Here is a 20,820-nt window from a genome sequence, read left to right on the forward strand (position 1 = left end):
TCCATCCATTTTCTACCGCTTGTCCCTTTTGAGGTCGCGGGGGGTGCTGGAGCCTATCTCAGCTGCATTCGGGCGGAAGGCGGGGTACATATATATATATATATATATATATATATATATATATATATATACACAGCCTGGCCCCCAGCCAAATTTTTTTGACCCAATGCGGCCCCCGAGTCAAAAAGTTTGGGGACCCCTGCCATAGTCAATTTCCTTCGTTGGAAAATAATTAAAAGTAAATTCTATATCATTGCAGTGTTTCCCACACATTCATTTATTTGTGGCGGCCCGCCACGAAAGAATTACGTCCGCCACAAATGGATTTTTCGGCTTTTGACTCGCTCGACCGCTCATAAAAGCAATGGGACTGTCTGTGAATGTTGCTTGTAGTTACAACTCCGGTGCAGTAGGTGGCGGTAGCCTACTATGCATTGTAACTCTGCCAATAGCACTTAATTCACCTGGTGGGCCAGAAGAAGAAGAAGAAGAAGAAGAAGAAGAAGAAGAAGAAGAAGAAGAGGGACGGACGGACGGACGGACGGACGGACGGACGGATGGGATCAAAATAGGAGGGTAATATAAGTTATAGGTAGATAGGTTATAGCTGCATCGCTCGCGGCTCGTCATATATTTAACGTTAATCCGCGATTTCACCGAGCGTTTCACTGACGGCGAGCAGCCTGACGCTGCTTCATTAACACCGCCGCTGTTTGACTCGGTGGCCGGGCAGTTGGACGTAGTAACAGTCACGTGTTTTCAAACCGACGAGCTAACGTGTCCAGGTTATAACCCTGTTGTCAATAAACACACGTGGACTGAAGCTAAATTGTCCACTGTCCACTGCAGCATGTGAATGCAATGAAAAGAATAAAATCTGAGCCAACCAGCTGTTAAAATGTTGTCCAGGTTAATGTTTTGGCCATTAAAAGCCCTTCATTTCAAGATTTCAACTGTGATCGGGCTTTAAACAGGGAAGAATTTTAGTAAGATATAAGCCATGAGCACTACACAGCCAGAAAAAAACCTAGGCAGGACAAGTAAAAATATTGGGGCAAGTAGATTTGAGAAGTCGGGCAAGTAGAAAAAAACCTTAACGTTGAACCCTGCATGTGTTGAGCTGCTGCCGCTTAAGGTTAGACGGCACTGTACATAGAGCAGTTCTGCTCGTTAGTAATAAATTCTAATGTTGGATGTTCACTCCTTCACACAGATGAGTATAGAAAAATATTTTCAACGGCCGAAAAGGGCTCGACCACAGGTGCGACCTGTTCAGCAGCAGCAGGAGGAGGAGGAGGAGGTTGACTGACTGTGGCAGGACACCTCTGCCTCTGTTTCACTTCATGTTGCTGGTAAATAATATGGTTGTAGTAGTAGGCTAAAGTTAAATTATTTAGTATTCACTAATTAAAGGGGCAGAGCTTTAAGAGACATTTTAGCTTTTATATTTTATAAGATATATTTTTTGTAAGAACCACAATTAATAAATAATCAGTGAATCACTAATTGTTCAAATCTGTATATAAATATGTACATAAAATGTTGTAATTATATTCCAACTCCGCGTTCTTCTTGGTCATCGCCGCTGCCGCCGCCACCCCCCGACCACACCACCACAAATAGATGCCTGTCCTGTGGGAAACACTGCATTGTATTTATGTATTCCTACGTACATTATTGCAAATTATAATTGGGCTTTTTTTCCCCAAGTTATTTTTATTGGCTTTTACAAAATCATAACACACATAACAATAAACATACATGCACACACACGTATGTATACCCGCGTGGTGAAATCTTGGTCGCCGGCATGAGGGACGAGCGTGCTAGCTACCGAGCTAAAAGGCGGTGCTATCAACCCGATAGCCAGCACTGCTCTTGAAGTTTTAAGGGGGTATGGTTTCCTAATGTACACATGGCCCAGCCACACTGACTGGTCTTCGTTACACTCACCTCCCTAGGCCTCGCCCTCATCCGGGTCACAGCACCACTGTAACCCGTGTGGTTCAATGCCTGTTTTTCTGTTCTTCCCTGGACGCAAACCTGGGTCGCCGGTATGAGAGACAAGCATGCTAGCTCCCGAGCTAAAAGCCCGGGCCGCCAACCCGATAGCCAGCACTGCTCTTGAGGTCGTCGGGGAGTGAGATTTACTAACATACACATGGCCCAGCCATAATGGCTGGCCTACGTTACATATATACTTATATATCCAGACTTTACACTGCAAAAACTGAAATCTATGTAAGATTAAATATCTCAAATTAGGGTGATATTTTCTTATTTCCTGTCTGATAAGATAATTCCTCTCACTAAGCAGATTTTATGTTAGAGTGTTTTACTTGTTTTAAGTGTTTTGGTCCTAAATTATCTCAGTAAGATATTACAGCTGAGATGTTATGACCTATATTGAGTAAAACATGCTTGAAACGAGAATAAACTGAGGCAAAGCTGTGTCATTAACACTCACAAGTATAAAACTACTTTTTTAAAGTAATAATGTCTTACTTCAAGCATGAAAAAAAAAAATCATGATGCCGAGCGCATATCATTATGTCAAGATAATGGCACTAGCATTTACTTAATTTAAGAATATTGTTCAACATATTGAACAAAAAGGTCTTTTTTTTTCTACCAAGAAAAGTGCACTTGAGTGAGAATATACTTATTTTAAGGTATTTTTGGGTTCATTGAGGTTAACTAATTTTACTTGTTTTGGAAAGTCTTGACAAGCCGAATTTTCTTGTTCTAATGGCAGATATTTTTTCTTTTTTTTTTCTTTTTTCTTGTTTTTGAACACTGATTTTTTGCAGTGTAGAGCGCGCCTACTAAACTTTAGAGGGATTTTTTTTTTTTGCACAATTAATATTTGCACAGAAAGATTCTGTAAATGTTTATTTACATACCTTAATTGATTCCAAACGGTGTCTGTATCATGGCAGTAAAACGGCTAATTAAACAAAACAGACGTCATCGTCAAGGACCTACGAGCTTCGGGAGATCGTTCTCCAATAGGCTAAACAGACTCAATAACTCCACGGTGATGTCTCGGTGAATTTACTGAGGAATTTGTGAAACTGAAACAATACAAAAAGAATGCCATTGTATGTTAATACTAGTAACGCAGAAACTCGTAAACGTGGAAATTATATTAGCTAATGCTATCGACACCAGCGCCATTACATTAAGATAGCGCGTAAAAATATGCATGAAAACTCTCCTACAGACATCATACATGGAACGGTTTAGTAAATATAAATAGTTTTAGTTATACTGTAAAACTTACAAACGTTGCTTGGAGTGATGAAAGAAGAATCCATACGAGTAGAAAAGCTATGGATGGCTAGATAACAGAACAACACTCTACTTTCGGTTGAAAGCACTAAATGGAAGGACACTGCAGCAGCTATAGTGAGAAAACTCGTCCAAAAGATCGCGCCATAGCACAAACAAAAAACATATTCTCAGTGTTTCTCCTTAACGCTTGATTATTAGATAATCACAACCTTCTCTAGTTAGATCCAGTTCTCTTTTCTTAACAATTCATTTGGAAATATGACTTATGTGGGCAACAGATAATGCATGCATCCTAAATGCTAAACGCAGGTAAATACCAATCAAGGTGTGCAAGGTGGTGCTGATCCAAATTAAGAGTCACCAGTTTCTCATTGTAGTTGCTTCTATATTCTCAATGTGTGGAGGAAGAAACACATCATTATCATCAAAAAAAAGGAGAAAGCCAGACAGTAAAAGTAAAAAAGAGAGTAAGACACGATGACCTGCTTTCACTGGTAAGTGTCAAACAACACGCCTTTCCTCTTAGTCCCACTAAGCTCTCGACAAGCCTGCCACACACATACACACACACACACATACACGCACGCACGCACACATCCTTGCTTTTGGCACTCTGCAAATTAATCTCATCGCTGTCTGAAGGGGGATCAAAGCACTTGTCTCGCTGCCATAATATGTACATATGTGTGTGTGTGTGTGTGTGCGTGCGTGTGCGTGTGTCTCTAAGCTGCAGTGTGTTTCCAAGCAGTCTTGTCAAAACCGTCTTGTCGCTTTTTGCACACGAGACACTGCAAAGCAACACAATATTGTTCGCCTTGAAATAGGTTGTGTTGTGTAGCTTTGCCTGCGACGTCTTTCTGCAAAGCTGTCATACATACTTGAGTGCATGCTTGTAAAAAAAATTAATACAATGTATGCAAAAAAGTATTGGTTAGCGAAGGAAGCCCGCAGCTCGCCATTACCCCCTGGTGGTACATATCCTATAGTAAACATTATGCTAATTTCTTTCGATTATGCTGCAGTATGAGGTTTTTAGGAGTTTAACATATTTGTAATTGGATTTTTACGCACAGTACAGCAGTGTTTTTCAACCGTGGGAGATGATCTAATTTCACCTATTTGCGTTAAAAATATTTTTTGTAAACCAGTAATTATAATCTGCATATTATGTGTTGTTGAGTGTCGGTGCTGTCTAGAGCTTGGCAGAGTAACCATGTAATCCTCTTCCATATCAGTAGGTGGCAGCAGGTAGCTAATTGCTTTGTACATGTGGGAAACAGCGGGAGGCAGCTTACAGGTAAAAAGGTGTCTAATGCTTAAACCAAAAATAAACAAAAGGTGAATGCCCCTAAGAAAAGGCATTGAAGCTTAGGGAAGGCTATGCAGAACGAAACTAAAACCTAACTGGCTATAAAGTAAACAAAAACAGAATGCTGGACGACAGCAAAGACTGGAGCAGAGACGGCGTCCACAATGTACATCCGAACATGACATGACGAGCAACAATGTCCCCACAAAGAAGGATAAAACAACTGAAATATTCTTGATTGCTAAAACAAAGTAGAAGCGGGAAATATCGCTCAAAGGTAGACATGAAACTGCTACAGGAAAATACGAAAAAAAGAGAAAAAGCCACCAAAATAGGAGCGCAAGACAAGAACTAAAACACTACACACAGGAAAACACCAAAAAACTCAAAATAAGTCACAGTGTGTTGTGGCAGGTCATGACAGTACACCTACTTTGAGACAAAAGCTATATTGATGCATGGTTGGTTATGGTTTATAGTCATATCCAACAATTGCGACGACTTTTTACTATCAACTGAGTTTACTTTTTTAATGATTTTTGCTGGTGGTGTGCCTCCGCATTTTTTCAATGCAAAAAATGTGCCTTGGCTCAAAAAAGGTTGAAAAACACTGCAGTACAGAGTGGTACTGAGTATATTAAATGTGGGGGAGGAAGTGGAGCAGCACGGTGGTACAGGGGTTAGTGCATTTGCCTCACAATACGAAGGTCCCGAGTTCAATCCCGGGCTCGGGCTCTTTCTGTGTGGAGTTTGCATGTTCTCCCCGTGACTGCGTGGGTTCCCTCCGGGGACTCCGGCTTCCTCCCACCTCCAAAGACATGCACCTGGGGATAGGTTGATTGGCAACACTAAATGGTCCCTAGTGTGTGAATGTGAGTGTGAATGTTGTCTGTCTATCTGTGTTGGCCCTGTGATGAGGTGGCAACTTGTCCAGGGTGTACCCCGCCTTCCGCCCAAATGCAGCTGAGATAGGCTCCAGCACTCCCCGCGACCCCAAAAGGGACAAGCTGTAGAAAATGGATGGATGGGGTGGGGCAGGAAGTGTAACTGCCGATAGTCACTTACCAGTTAGCAATGGTGCCAAGGAGAAAGCAGAGCTTGAAAACCCTCTTGTCATTAAAGTATCCTGTTTGAGGACATGTTACCTTTTCTGGTGAAATACATGAAAAAGTATTTTTGTTACACTCTTACTAGTTTTGCTTTTGTGTGTAGTGGTTGACTGTTAATAGCCAAAACATATGCATCCGTACATACTATATAAATACACACACATCGATGACAGTAGCGATGATTTGAGCGGAAACACTACCCCGTGATAACGACATTTCCAGAAAGATGTACGGCATAAGCTATAGAGTCATACAGGAGGGAATAAGCGAGCGCTGCAATGCGGGGGTACAGTGAAGAAAAGCCTCGGAAGGGAGGATGAGGATGAAGGAAGGACGTTGGGAAGAAGGATAAATAAATCCCAGCATTAGCCTTGAGGCATCAACGTCAACTTTTGTGTTTTTTCCAGAACTGACATTCTTTAGCCGTCTGATTGGCCGGACAATGATTTCATAAATACAATGTATGATTGCATACAAGAGCTAGCACTTAACGTAATTATAGCGGAACAATAGAGGTTTAGGTATAATTATAATGTTTTATTCACATTAAAATAAATGTTGCCTAACCGCTAACAATAATCCTGGAAGCTGCCCAAAAAAGTGCTTCATTTCTCAAGCAGTGATAAATTCTATTTTCTGCCTTTAAATCTCTATGGCAACTTTGCAAATAAACACTGTTGCTTTTCTATGTTTCCCAACATTTGCCTCGGCAAACAATTTATGTTATTAATGCTTGTAAAAATGTTGTGTAATGGCAAAAAACAAAAGGTCCTAAATGAGAGGGTGGACATAAGTGCGTATATTGTTATACATCTTATATACTGTATCTACTGTATAAATTATTCACTTGATATTTACTACCGTATTTTCCGCACTATAAGGCGCACCTAAAAACCACAATTTTTCTCAAAAGCTGACAGTGCGCCTTATAACCCGGTGCGCTTTATTACGATTCATTTTCATAAAGTTTCGGTCTCGCAACTTCGGTAAACAGCCGCCATCTTTTTTCCCGGTAGAACAGGAAGCGCTTCTTCTTCTACGCAAGCAACCGCCAAGGAAAGCACCCGCCCCCATAGAACAGGAAGCGCTTCACCCGCCCCCGGAAGAAGAAGAAAAAACGCGCGGATATCACCGTACGTTTCATTTCCTGTTTACATCTGTAAAGACCACAAAATGGCTCCTACTACGCGACAAGGATCCGGTTCATAAAAAGACGCAATCTCTCCATCCGCACACGGATTACTACCGTATTTCACAGCAACTGATATTCCTGTGGAACGGGAGCACGTACGGTGAATATTCGCACCACAGGGAATGAGAAGTCATCCTTCACTGTGGTTCTAGCTTGCCATGCTAACTTCCACCCATGGTGATATTCAAAAGGAAGACCTTGCCAAAAGAGACCTTTCCAGCCGGCGTCATCATAAAAGCTAACTCGAAGGGATGGATGGATGAAGAAAAGATGAGCGAGTGGTTAAGGGAAGTTTACGCGAAGAGGCCGGGTGGCTTTTTTCACACAGCTCCGAAGGCGAACACACCTTCACTAAGACGGGCAGATAGCGCCGGTCGACATACGCCAACATCTGCCAGTGGATCGTAAATGCCTGGGCAGATAGTTTCGGTCACAACTGTGGTCCGAGCTTTCCGGAAGGCAGGATTCACAGAACTGCTGCACAACAACAGCGACACTGAATCCGATGACTTCGACGAGGCGGAGCCGGCCATTTTTGGATCCCACGCTTGCGCAACTTTTCAATTCGGACACCGAAGACGAAGAATTCGAAGGATTTACGAATGAAGAATAACTTCAGAAGGTGAGCGCTATGTTTATTTTGTGTGTTGTGACATTAACGTTCGAGCAACATTATGTTGCTATTTATTGCTCTACACCATTTTGAATTTTACTATGTTTGTGATTGCACATTTGCGTACATTTTGGGACAGAGTTGTTAGAACGCTGGTTTTCAATATATTATTAAAGTTTGACTGAACTATCTGACTGTTTTTTTGACATTCACTTTAGCGCAGCGTTTTTTTGACATTCACTTTAGCGCAGCGTAGGCGCGGCTTATAGTCCGGGGCGGCTTATTGGTGGACAAAATTATGAAATATGTAATTCATAGAAGGTGCGGCTAATAATCCGGTGCGCCTTATAGTGCGGAAAATACGGTACTTAAACACTGATGGATGAACAGAAGGAGTGAAGGAGACGGCGATGAGGCAAATATAGTTTTTTTCAACAGTTTTGTTGGCGGGACTCAGTTGTCTTTGGACAGTTGTCTTCCTTCTCTCTGCCAAAAAACACTTTCTTTCATTTTACTACTTTTCTTTCTCGCAAAGAAAGCTGAAGTTTGGACTTCTTCACCTGGAGTTGATGACTTCCAAGACAGAAAAGTGAGACAAAATGTCACAGATGTACACCCGTGTGTGTGTGTGTGCGCGCGCGCTAATATATTCTAAGCCTGTGCTAGAAAGTTCTGAAAGCAGCAGTATCATATTTCATGTCTGACAGAAACATTCAACTTTTACAAAGCAGAGTTAAATCGCACATTAAACCATAAAGAGTTATGGTGGCCTGTGTGTGCCCGGACTTTTTCTTTTTTTTTCATTACTTGCATATACAGACCAACACGGAGGAACGTAAACATCCCTCATGTTGAACACATCAACTCAGGCCAGACTGATAATAAATATCAACATTTACCGCTAAGTCAATGCACGACCGCTAAAGACTCAACAAACTGGACGGCCGAACATCGCTTGTTGTGTTGTCTTCTAAGTTGTAGGTGATTTCTCTGGTCACTCTCTCATAGACGTTGCCAGATGTGACGCAGAAACACGCAGCGGCTCTATGAAAACAAGTTGCTTGTAACAAGGGGATAATTGTTGACTTGGCAACGCTGGACAGAGGAGCAGCCTGAAGTAGACGCACATTAGTCTGCTCCTGAAGGTGAAATACTGTACAATATGACATAAAACTACTGTAGTTGTTTGTAGTGCATGCTATTGTATTGTTTTTAAAACAGGATTTCGTATCAAAAAGTTTGTTTTGCTTTTTAAAAAGCATGCTACATGTTAAAATCGGTTATGTTATGGAAGGGCTAAGCATGCATTCATCCATCCATCCATTTTCTACCGCTTGTCCTTTTCGGGAGCCTATCTCAGCTGCATTTGGGAGGTAGGCGGGGTACACCCTGGACAAGTTGCCACCTCATCACAGGGCCAACACAGATAGACAGACAACATTCACACTCACATTCACACACTAGGGACCATTTAGTGTTGCCAATCAATCTATCCCCAGGTGCATGTTTTTGGAGGGGGGAGGAAGCCGGAGTCCCCGGAGGGAACCCACACAGTCACGGGGGGAACATGGAAACTCCACACAGAAAGATCCCGAGCCCGGGATTGAACTCAGGACCTTCGTTTTGTGAGGCACATGCACTAACCCCTGTTTACCGTGCTGCCCCAATTTATTGTAATCCATTTCAATAGGCGGTAGAGATGCGCGGTTTGCGGGCACAACCGCGGAGTCCGCGGATTATCCGCGGATCGGGCGGATGAAATTTAAAAAAATTAGATTTTATCCGCGGGTCGGGTCGGGCGGTTGAAAAAAAAAGAAAAAAGATTTTAAATAGATTCAGGCGGGTGGCAGTTAAACCAATTCGGAAATATATATACATAGTTAAATGTTGTTACCCACATACGAAAAACGAGCAGGCACCTGCAGCATATGCCACAACAGAAGAAAAAAAAAGAAGAGATGGACACTTTTACGGAGCGGAGAAGGGACGCCTCGCCGGGGTCCGGGACCGAGGCCCCTTCCCCCGAGAGGGCCCCACCGGGAGCCGTAGCTGAGGCGATCCTCGAGAAGGGCCCGACGCACGTCCAGGGTCACCACCGCGCCCACCGCACCGACACCCCGCCTCGTCCGCCTTCGCCGCGGCCGGCGTCACGCGCAGCAGGTAAGCAGCTTAATTACCTGCCCGCCACCCCCGCGGGGGCTCGTAACAGGGGTCACTCCGCGCGCTCCGCCCGCGCAGCTTACCTGCCCGCCACCCCCGTTGCCGGGGGCGCGTAACAGGGGTCACTCCGCGCGCAGTGCGCTCACGAAAGGGGTGGGGCTCACCCTGGTTGATATAGACAGCAGGACGGTGGCCATGGACGTCGGAACCCGCTAAGGAGTGTGTAACAACCCACCTGCCGAATCAACTAGCCCTGAAAACGGATTGCGCTGGAGCGTCGGCACCATACCCGGCCGTCGCCGGCAGCGAGACGCGCTTGGAGGTGCGCTCAGCGCGGCTCCCATATGATTGCGCACTAGTGTGCGTCTGGGCCGTGACAGCGTGGCACGCGAATGTCTGTGCTGCATTGGATCAGTCTCCTTTCTTTAACAGGCAAAAGCTTTATAACCTCACTAATGCCTTGCATCGTCTATATTAGATATATAACAACGGGCGGGTGCGGGCGGATGCAGTTCTGATTAAATGTTAGGTCGGGTGGATGGCGGATGGTTGACGACTTTCTGATGCGGTTGCGGATGAAATAATTGCCTATCCGCGCATCTCTAATAGGCGGGACTGCTCTGACATGTGAGTGTTCTGAGTTACAAGCTCGGTCGTGGAACAAATCATGCTGGTTGAAGTACTACTATAGCATGTACTATTAGTGGGCGTGACACGGGCGATCTACTAAAATTGTGTGTACAATTGATAACAAGTACTAAATAGTGTGTACAAAATAGAGATGCCCCGATCGGAATGGGGCCGTGATTAGCCTTTTTTAACTGATCGGTGATGGGCTGATGAGCAAACGAGCCCATGACAAAAAAGAAATAAAAAAAATAAAAAATAAAAATACCATACGCTCCCCCGGTCCATGGGACAAATTTTCAAGCGTTGACCGGTCCGCAGTTACAAAAAGGTTGGGGACCACTGATTTAAGAGACACAATACTTAGTGCATAATAATTATAGAGTTGCAGATTCAGAGCATTTCATCTTTGTGTGTTATCAAATTTGAACATGTTTTATTACACACAAACCTTTAGTAGATCAGATCCTTAATAGGCATAAAATAATAAGGGGGAGTGTCTATGTTGGGAAAAAAAAACATTTTCCTATAAGTTGTCAATGAAATTATTATTGAGTTACTGCTAATTGAACACATTTTTGTATTTCTATTGTTTTATTCCATATTATTTCATAATTTTAGCAAATATGTTATCTTTGTGCTTTAAACTATTTTATTAACATGGGCGTATTTTGTTATTTTTTTCTGTTTTATTTTAGTGTCTTTAATGATCTATTATTTTATTGCAATTTATTTGACAAGTACTTGGAATATTTCTGTAATGTTACCACTTAATTTGTTTTAATCAGCCCCTTAAGTCATCCAGCAGCTATAAAATCATGCCATTGCTGATTAGACGATATGTCAAATATATTAATTCATGACTGTCTAAATATTATGTTGACATGTACAAAGATGGAATATTCTCTCTCCATCGTTTGTCTTTACAGCGCTATCGCCTCCTTTTATGCAGCCATTTGTGCATAACGTAACTCTCGACGCGCTAAATATATACACAAAACAGTTTCAGGTTTGATAAATCACATTTTGAGTGCTAAATGATTATAATTGCATCTTCTCCTCTCAGTATAGTGTGCTATAATCAGCGTATACTCTGAGGACAAACACGCTAAATGTATTGCATGAACTATTTTGATCATTTAAGACAGTGGTCCCCAACCACCCAGTACCGGTCCGTGGATCGATTGGTACCGGGCCGCACAATAAATAATATATATATATTTTTTTTTTTATTAAATCAACATAAAAAACACAAGATACACTTACAATTAGTGCACCAACCCAAAAAACCTCCCTCCCCCATTTACACTCATTCGCACAAAAGGGTTGTTTCTTTCTGTTATTAATATTTCTGGTTCCTACATTATAAATCAATACAGTCTGCAGGGATACAGTCCGTAAGCACACATGATTGTATTTTTTTATGTTCTTAGAAATTGATTTCTTATGTAAGCCGTATGTGTATGCTGTATATTAACTTTTTTTTGACTGCAGCTTAGTCATTTTTTTGTTTATGTAAACTGTATGTGTTTATTGTATATGAACTTAGACAAATTCTGTTTTAATTATTAATAGCTTAGTATTTTTTATTCATTCATCACATTTTATTGTTTTTAATTATTTGTTTCATTCAATTTTATATATAAATAATTCAGTAAATATGTGTAATATTTATGCATCAGTTACCAATATGTTTTTATTTGTAATATAGTTACTGTACCTACAGTGTGTGAATGAACTGGGAGTCATTTTGTTTTTTATTTTTACTACATCTTCATATTTTTGTAATTTATTGTTTTGTATAAATATTGGTAACAGTATGTTTTTATATATTTTTAACATAGAAACTGTATGTGTATGAGAACTTGGACATATTTAATTAATTTTATGTCTTCATTTTAGCAAATATGTTCCTCGCATGTTTTACAATATCAAAGTTGCGCATGTATTATTGTAATGTGAATATATTTTTATGAAATGATAGCTATTAGTTTGTTTAGCAAATGCGTTGAATATTTCTGTAATAGTACCAGCACATCTTTTTAATATTTAATGCGTTTTATTGCTGTGTTATATAAAGTGACTCCATTAAAAGAGAGAGAAGTTGGTTTTTCACATCTGCATATTTGATGATGGAAAAAACCCAAAGAAGCGGATGACAGGCATATACATATAAACAGTGAAGGTAAAGCTGCTTTCTTTCCATTAAAAGTTGTGACTTGATGTGGTTTGAAATCCATAAATTAATATACCTGTATATACATATATATGTAGTATATATACATACACATCTATATACATACACACCTATATACATACATGTGCATTTATATATATATATATATATATATATATATATATATATATATATATATGTATGTATATATATGTGTATATATATGTTTACGTATATATAAGTGTGTATATTATATATATATGCGCGCACACACACACACACACACACACACACACACACACACACACACACACACACACACACACACACACACACACACACACACACACACACACACACATATATATACAACAAAGTCACTTCAAACTGATACAGCTTGCATGACATTAACGTTTGAGGAGGAAATACTGTTGTGTTACAAAATTTGTGTGGTGTTGCTTCTTTATTTGTCATTATTCAAAGCTGATCTTAATGAATAGCAGCGGCAGCCTAAGTGAATGTGACAACATGTCATAATTACGTCGGTCAGCTGGAACAAAAAATACCGATAGCGATATCGTTAGTCCAGAATCTTCACGGTTCTCATGGACAGGCCTAATTAGGAACTGGTACCAAAAGATACAGGTACTCAGGATACGTCCCTAATTGTTAGTCAGTCAAAGAACGCTGCAACTTATGCAAGACTACAAACTATTTATTTATTTCAAATTCTTACTTCATCTCTAGGACCTCCTCCAGGTGCTTCCGCCGCTCGGCCCGCAGGGCGGTCAGGTGACCCTCCTTCTCGGCCAGTGACAGCTGAGTGGATGACAGCTTGGCTTTCATCACATCCAGCTCCTGTTTCACCTTTTCCATGGCAACCAGCAGGTCTTCCACCTGACACACACACACAAGCATCAACTGCAGTTTTCACATCATTTTGTCGTAACGTCTTCATGCAAACTTGTTTTTTGCTGATTTGCCATGAAACAGTGAGAGCAGAGATGCACAAATGTTACCTTTGACCACCTAAAGCCGGCCGCGTTGAGCTCAATGTGTGACAGCTGCGTGCAAAAAGACAGAAAAGGACGGCGGCATAGGCGGACAAAAAGGAATAACGGACAATAAAAGAAAAAAGATATTTGATTGTTTGGGTTGGAGCCAAAAAGTGGAGAAGAAATGAGGAAAAGGAGGAGAGAGAAGATATAAGTGAGTGAGAGAAGTCCAACATAAACCTAGTGGACATGCATTGAAAGTGCTCATGATTCATGGAAAAATTAAGAAAAGTGTGAGGGGATTTGCGACATTTTTAATTCTGCTAACAAAGACGTCCTTGGAAGAGTTACTAAAAAACTTACAGTAGCAAGAAAGAGAACATAACAGCAAAGTATTTAATAACAGATTGTTTATGTCTATGTATTTCTTTATTTATATATTAAGTTATTCATATATTTGTTTCAAACTATTTATTTTCATTATATTTTTTATTAATTTTCCTTCATTTTCCTTTACTTTCATTTCTGAAAAGGCTATATCTATCATCACACATTCTTTATTCTTATTTTCCTGATCACAAAATATAGTTAAACACAAGAAGTAAACAGACTAATAGTTTGGAGACATGGGGGAGAGTTACACTTGGATAAACTATGCTTCGTCCTACTCCTTTTCAGACATTGCTGAATGTTGCTCGTCTAAAAATGTGATGTCCATGTTCAAAACTAAACATACCATTACAAGGAAGGGAAATGACTATCATTAGTTTTAGAAACATGAAGAAGAGTTTGGATCAAACAAGTTCTGCTTCTTTCTACTCCTTTTCAGACATGTTGAATTGTACTTGGGTCGAGACGTGATGTTATTTTACACAACACGGTTAAGCACAACATGGGGAAGGGTTACAGTAGGATTAAAGGGGAACTGCACTATTTTGGAATCGTTAACCATCTATATGAGAGACAAGAACACACGTCTTTTTAAAAAATATTTTAAAAATGATAAAAACGCTTGAAAGATGCGGCAAATGGGAGTCACCATTGTAGCCTTCAAAGCCTTCTTAAAAAACTTCTAAACCCTCCATCAACCTGTTATGTACATGCTGCAAGTATATATATAATGTAGTAACAGACATGTTCATAACAATATGTGATATGTTCAATGTAGGAGACTAAATGCTGTTTAAGTTAATTTACATTTTATGGAAGGTGCTTTTTGTTTATTCAGCCAAAATGGGACTATTTACTTTATTTGCATGCTTAGAATAATCAAAAAGTACACTTTATTTGTAATTATTACATTTGTCTAAATAATTTAATGACATACATGTGATTGCATATATGGCGGAAGGATCTGTGTGGTAGGTTAGTTTTTGGACACAGTGCATTATGAGTAATGGCAGTCAGGTGCGGGGGAATTGAGCCACACAGTTTTTTGACCTTACTCTTACTTTTTCTAACTCTTTTTTTACTGTAACAAACTCGCTTCATTTTGCCATTCATTTGTTCCCACATCGTTATTGTTTTACGTTTTTGAATAATTAAGTGACAAGTAAATGATAAATGATAAATGGGTTGTACTTGTATAGCGCTTTTCTACCTTCAAGGTACTCAAAGCGCTTTGACACTACTTCCACATTTACCCATTCACACACACATTCACACACTGATGGAGGGAGCTGCCATGCAAGGCGCTAACCAGCACCCATCAGGAGCAAGGGTGAAGTGTCTTGCTCAGGACACAACGGACATGACGAGGTTGGTACTAGGTGGGGATTGAACCAGGGACCCTCGGGTTGCGCACGGCCATTCTTCCACTGCGCCACGCCGTAAACTATACAAAACGAAGAGGACCGTGTGGAGTTTTTGTTTGTTGTTGCCGCAGCAAGCGGAGCAGGAGAAAGTAGAGGAGCGTCAAGCTAAAGGCTTAATTAGGAATCTACATTCAATATTTATCGTATTTTGATGATTTGATGACTGATATATTACGCACACTGATTTCTGTTTCGATAGCAGCGCACTTCCGACTTCTGGCAACAAATTTGTGTTCCTACATACGGAAACAAACGCGTGTGTGTGTTCTAAACATGGCAGAATTGATAACAAACAACGAAGACAACTATTTTTAGACAAATGAAGATTCACAACCTTATCTTTTTGAACCTGAATATACTGAGGATGGACTGCTGCTGCTTAAAGAACGACCAACAGAGAGTGAAAAGTTGGAGCAGATGGAAGCCGAGAAAGTGAGGTGAAAGTGACGATGCTATAAATGTGGAACTTGGAGCCAAGCAATTTCGACAAGCTGGACAAAACGCACAACTATCCATCGAGTGAGTCACACTTTAATATTAATCACGATACATGCAGCACACCATGCGTGTTATTACAACTACAGTAGATACGCTGCCAAGCATTGTACAAACAAAACATGAAATGTGGGCTAATACTTTACAGATACTGTAATATGATTGTTCATGTTTTTCAGTCAGTACAGATTGGTGTCCTATCGCAGTGTTGTGCATCACAAAGTCAAACGTGTATCATGTTGTTGTAGAAGTTAGCTTATCTCTTTCCGCAGCTTGCTTTTACAGCTAATACCAAAGCACGCCAATGTGTTACTACGCTGGAAAAAGAGTTCCTCAGTGTGCGCTCTTACAATAACAATGTCGCTACAGCTTGGTTATTATACGGGTTACTGAATGTATGAAGTATTGTTGACCGTTTTTGGATGCATTATTTTAAATGATTTAGAGGTAGAATTGATTGCTCCCATTAGCTGCATTGGTAGCCACTAAGAACGAGCCAATTTATACATGTTTCACATGTTTACATGCAAAAAAAACCAAATCCTTTTGTCTTCTTGTCTCTCATAAGGATTGTGAACAATAGGCAAAATACCAAAAAAAAAGTGAAGTTCCCCTTTAAATAAACTCTGCTTGTCCCTACTCCTTTTCTGACGTGTCAAATTGAGCAAGTGTAAACATGATGTTCATGTTCAAAAATAAATAATCCATTATCAGAAAGTAAACAGACTAATCATCAGTCGCTTTTGAGACATGAAGAAGGGTTAGGATTGAATAAACTCTCCTTGTTCCTACTGCTTTTCAGACATGTTGAATTGTGCAAGTGTAAACATGTGATGTTCCTTAATGGAACATTTTTTTTAAGTGTGTTTACAATTAAATAAACAATTACTATAACCATGAAGTGGACAAACAACATGTTATATGCATGCTGTAAGTACATAATCATTTTAGAGATATTGAAAAGATGTATGATGAAATAAGCTCTGCTTCTTCCTACTCCTATTCAGACTGAATTGAACAAATGTAACAATGCAATGTTCATGTTCTAAAATAAATAAATCATTGACAGTAAGTAAACAGAATTATAGGCTTGGACCCCGACTTAAACAAGTTGAAAAACTTCTTCGGGTGTTACCATTTAGTGGTCAATTGTACGGAATATGTACTATACTGTGCAATCTACTAATAAAAATTTCAATCAATCAATCAAAAGGCGTGTTAGAATTTAACAAGATCCGCTTCTTCCCCTTTAAAGGGGAACTGCACTTTTTGGAGGGAATTTTGCCTATAATTCACCATCCCTATGTGAGACAAGAACACATGTCTTTCTCTGAATTTAAAAAAAATCCGCTAGCAATAGACAGCTAACAATGAAGCTAATGGGGGAATATATTCAGCCTATCAAGCCTATATACAGCACTGAGCCATATTGCTACTTGCTAAATCTGCTTATCAACCAGCTTCTAAAACGTGTAGCTCATCCTCCTTATATTCAGGCTCAAAACTATAAGGTACTGTAATCCATTATCAGGAAGTGAAAAGACTATTATTAATTTTAGGGCCAGTAAGAAGGGTCAGACTAAACACAATCTGCTTTTTCATACTCCTCTTCAGCCATGTTGAATTGTGCACATGTAGACATGTTGGAAACAGACCAAACTACACTTGAAATTCCAAAGTAAGGAAAGAGAAAAGGGAGCAAGAAGAGAAAAATGACAAGGTCTCCATGGAAAAAGACGCAATTGCGGATGTGGCCGACAAACACTTTGGTGTGTGTGGACTGACATGTTGGGGTGTGTCGCACCTTTTCCTCACTGACCATTAATGACTAACGTCTAGCTAAAAAATGTCTCCTATATTTTGGTGCGGTCAACCGCTGCAGTACACGGCTTGTCAATATGTGGCACAGGGTGTGTGTGTTTGGTGTGTGAACTTCCCGCTTTGGCCACGTTCAAGCTACAGGCTCAATTGCCCACTGTAACAAGCTACGGCTCTTTGAACAGCTCATTATTGTGTCTCGCTCTGTCGTGGTTTTGTAAATCATTATGTCCAAGCCTAACTGCTGTGACGCACTTGTGTAAAAAATAAATAAAAAAATAACGTAACAAGAAACATTAAAATATTTATGTCTATGTGAAGAGAGTCCATCTGAATGCTGTTTAAAGAGCAGTTAGCACTTAATGTGTATGCTGGAAGGAACGTAAGCAGGTAGATTGAAGGTACAGACCATGAATGATGTTGATGTTGGGCGAGGACTTTGACCACATGTTGTTGACATTTTTGCAAAGCGCTTCTTCTTCTTCCTGCCTCAGTGGCGTCTGCTCCACTAATTAAAGCTGCCACTTTTTTGGGGCTTTTTTTTTTGCCGCTATGGCTGGCATACATCAGCGCCAAATTTAGGGGCATCAGGATTTTCCGCAGGATTTCTTCCACAAAGACGCTGGACAACTTCCTTCTGCCTTTACTTCCATTTTAAATCTAGTCTGTCATCTGTTACAAATTCTCTATCCTTTCTTCTCCTGGTAGGAAAATGTTCAAAGCAAAGCGTGTCTCCATTTGATATTGTTGTATGATGTCAGTCAGATATCCTACATATACAGTCTGTAAATAAACAAGAATGTGATATGTGCTTGCATGTAAAACAGGGGTCTCAAACTCACGGCCCGCGGGACAATTGTGTCCCCCGAGACGATAATTTGTGGTCCCCACCTTAATATGAAAGTTTATTGTTAGTATGGCCTGCGAGTTTTATACGAATAGCAATTTACAGTGTTGTGTGCTAAGCTAAACAAACCTACCAATCACGGTGAGGCATATGGCTCTCGGAGGCGGGATATCGACCGGGCTTGACGCAAGCAGAGAAACATGTATTATTCATTAGTTTATTAATTTATTAATATTTTAGTTTAAGTTACAGCAGCGTTGCCATGGAGAGTTTTCTTCCGTGCCTGGCTGGCTGCCTCATTTCTATTTTCCTATTTTAATAATGTTAGATCTGTGTTGTTGTTGTTGTTGGGGACAAGTGTTGTAAATTAGCATTGGCTACAAACACTATGATGCATACATTGGATAACAAATTCAGATATCTATGTTTCTGTATCTGTCCCTATTTCAAATAAACCTTTATATATATATTGGGCATTCGTCCCCGCGCGCTGCGTTCACAACACTTCAAAAAAAGTTTTTCAAGTTGCTGCCCAGTTGGACATAATACGTACACATGTTTCTATCTGACAAAATAAGTCAAAGCGATAAATGCGCGGCGCGATAAAAGAAAAGTAAGGAACTCAATGTATCCTAAAGTAGTCTGAAGTCACATAGCAATACCTGTTTGCCAGCAATAACAGTCCCCAATAACCCGGACCGATTATAGGGTCACACCGTTATTTGTGTTTCTTTTTTTATTTGCATCACGCTAATTGCATTGTCACTGAACACCACATATATTTATGTTTGATGTCATTCGGGGTTTTTTTTTGTTTCTTTGACAACGTTTACAAGAGCACGTTGTCATTGCCATTTCTTTTTCCTGTAACAACAGCACGGCGGTTAACACTCCGGGAGCAATTGCCTTTTTGCACTCCCTATCCCGGTACTTTGTACCATCTACAAATGTCATGGTGTTCATGTCATCATGAAAAACATGAACAGTGAGCGCAAGAAGAAAAAAAAGGAGACTGCTATCGAGCTATTATCTACCGACCGTTGTGCTGCTGTTACAAGAAAAAAAAGTGGAAATGAAATTCTCTGTGCATCGAGTTGTTCTCCGTGCGTCGGCTAAACGCGACAGTGACACCAAAATTAAAATATACTTCACAGCTCCAAACATTTACCGTAATTTTCGGACTATAAGTCGCAGTTTTTTTCATAGTGTGGCCGGGCTCCAGTGCGACTTGTATATGTTTTTTTCCTTCTTTATTATGCATTTTCAGCAGGTGCGACTTATACTCCGGTGCGACTTATACTCCGAAAAATACGGTACTTATTTTCTCATTAATGTTTTATTTATTTATTTTTTAATCTTATTTTGTGTTAAAATAAAAAAATAAAAAAAAGGCATTTGAGAAGATTATCAGCCCCATCTGACCCCCAGGTAAATTGAGTTTGAGGCCCCTGATGTAAAATGTGTGCTATAATGTCCGATACAAGCAGTCCTGCATCGTGTTTACTTGTGCAAAGCTGGACAGCCAGTTAACACCTAAATGTCCTCCAATAAGAACACAAGGTTGGTCTTTTCTTCTGTTTTAGTAAAGTTATTTACAAAAGGTAAACTTGGTAGGCTATAGGCTACACAACAGATAAGCACACAAGATGGACATACGTAACAGAGTAACTGTCCTTCTTTGAACAATATTACAGTCCAAAACAGCACATTTGTCAATATAAACAAGTATCAAATAATTATAGTTGCATATTACTTACACTTACAAAATCTCCTTGGCAGAAGTGTAGTAGAAAGTATCCAGTAACAAACGTGTCAAAAATATTCAACTTACTGCGTCATGAGCTTATTAACTTTATGAATTATTGTGACAACTAGGTCTCCTAAAAAACAATGACCACAACGCTTCAACTTAAAGACACCGTTAGTCCATTCCAGACGGTTGAAAATAAATAGGGCAGTGTTTTTCATACCTATCATTAATGTTCTGTACCGTTACCAAAATGTATTTCAATATTTTTCAAAGTTAAATGCAGCAGAAAACATTTCATTATTGGTTTTATTTTAACAGAACATCTTATCATACATTAAACATATGTTTCTTACTGCACTCAAAGAACAATTTTGGCAATAAATAAGATTTAGTAGTAAGTAAGCAAAGGCCACTTATTTGGCTAATGACGTATGCGGTAACATATTGTGTCATTTCTGATTGTATTATTTTGTCAAAATTATGAGGGGCAAGCGGTAGAAAATGTATTTTTAGTGTACTTGTTCATTTAATGTTAATATCTGGTTACTTTCTGTTTAAACACGTTCTCGCTACACTTCTGTTAAAACGTAATAAGTACTGAAAATTGCTGTGGTCCTATAA

General features: G+C 39.9%; 1 protein-coding gene across 22 annotated transcripts in view; it reads right to left on the bottom strand.

The window, feature by feature from the left end:
• The window catches only part of LOC133605969 (ELKS/Rab6-interacting/CAST family member 1-like), a 149,292-nt gene that overhangs the window by 40,005 nt on the left and 88,467 nt on the right, over positions 1-20,820 (bottom strand). For 11 of the 22 annotated variants that reach the window (XR_009815202.2, XM_061959421.2, XM_061959420.2 and 8 more), the window contains 2 exons: positions 13,500-13,544; positions 13,217-13,377 (listed from right to left, as the gene is read on the bottom strand). Coding sequence is in view for 18 of the 22 variants with exons in the window: in XM_061959421.2 (XP_061815405.1) it covers positions 13,217-13,377; positions 13,500-13,544 (206 nt within the window). In the remaining 4 variants the exon portion in view is untranslated. The remainder of the gene's footprint in view (positions 1-13,216; positions 13,378-13,499; positions 13,545-20,820) is intronic. The other 11 variants (XR_009815206.2, XR_009815205.2, XR_009815203.2 and 8 more) reach the window with 1 other exon arrangement.

This window comes from Nerophis lumbriciformis, linkage group LG05, assembly GCF_033978685.3.
Source record: "Nerophis lumbriciformis linkage group LG05, RoL_Nlum_v2.1, whole genome shotgun sequence".
NCBI classification, from domain to species: Eukaryota; Metazoa; Chordata; class Actinopteri; order Syngnathiformes; family Syngnathidae; genus Nerophis; species Nerophis lumbriciformis.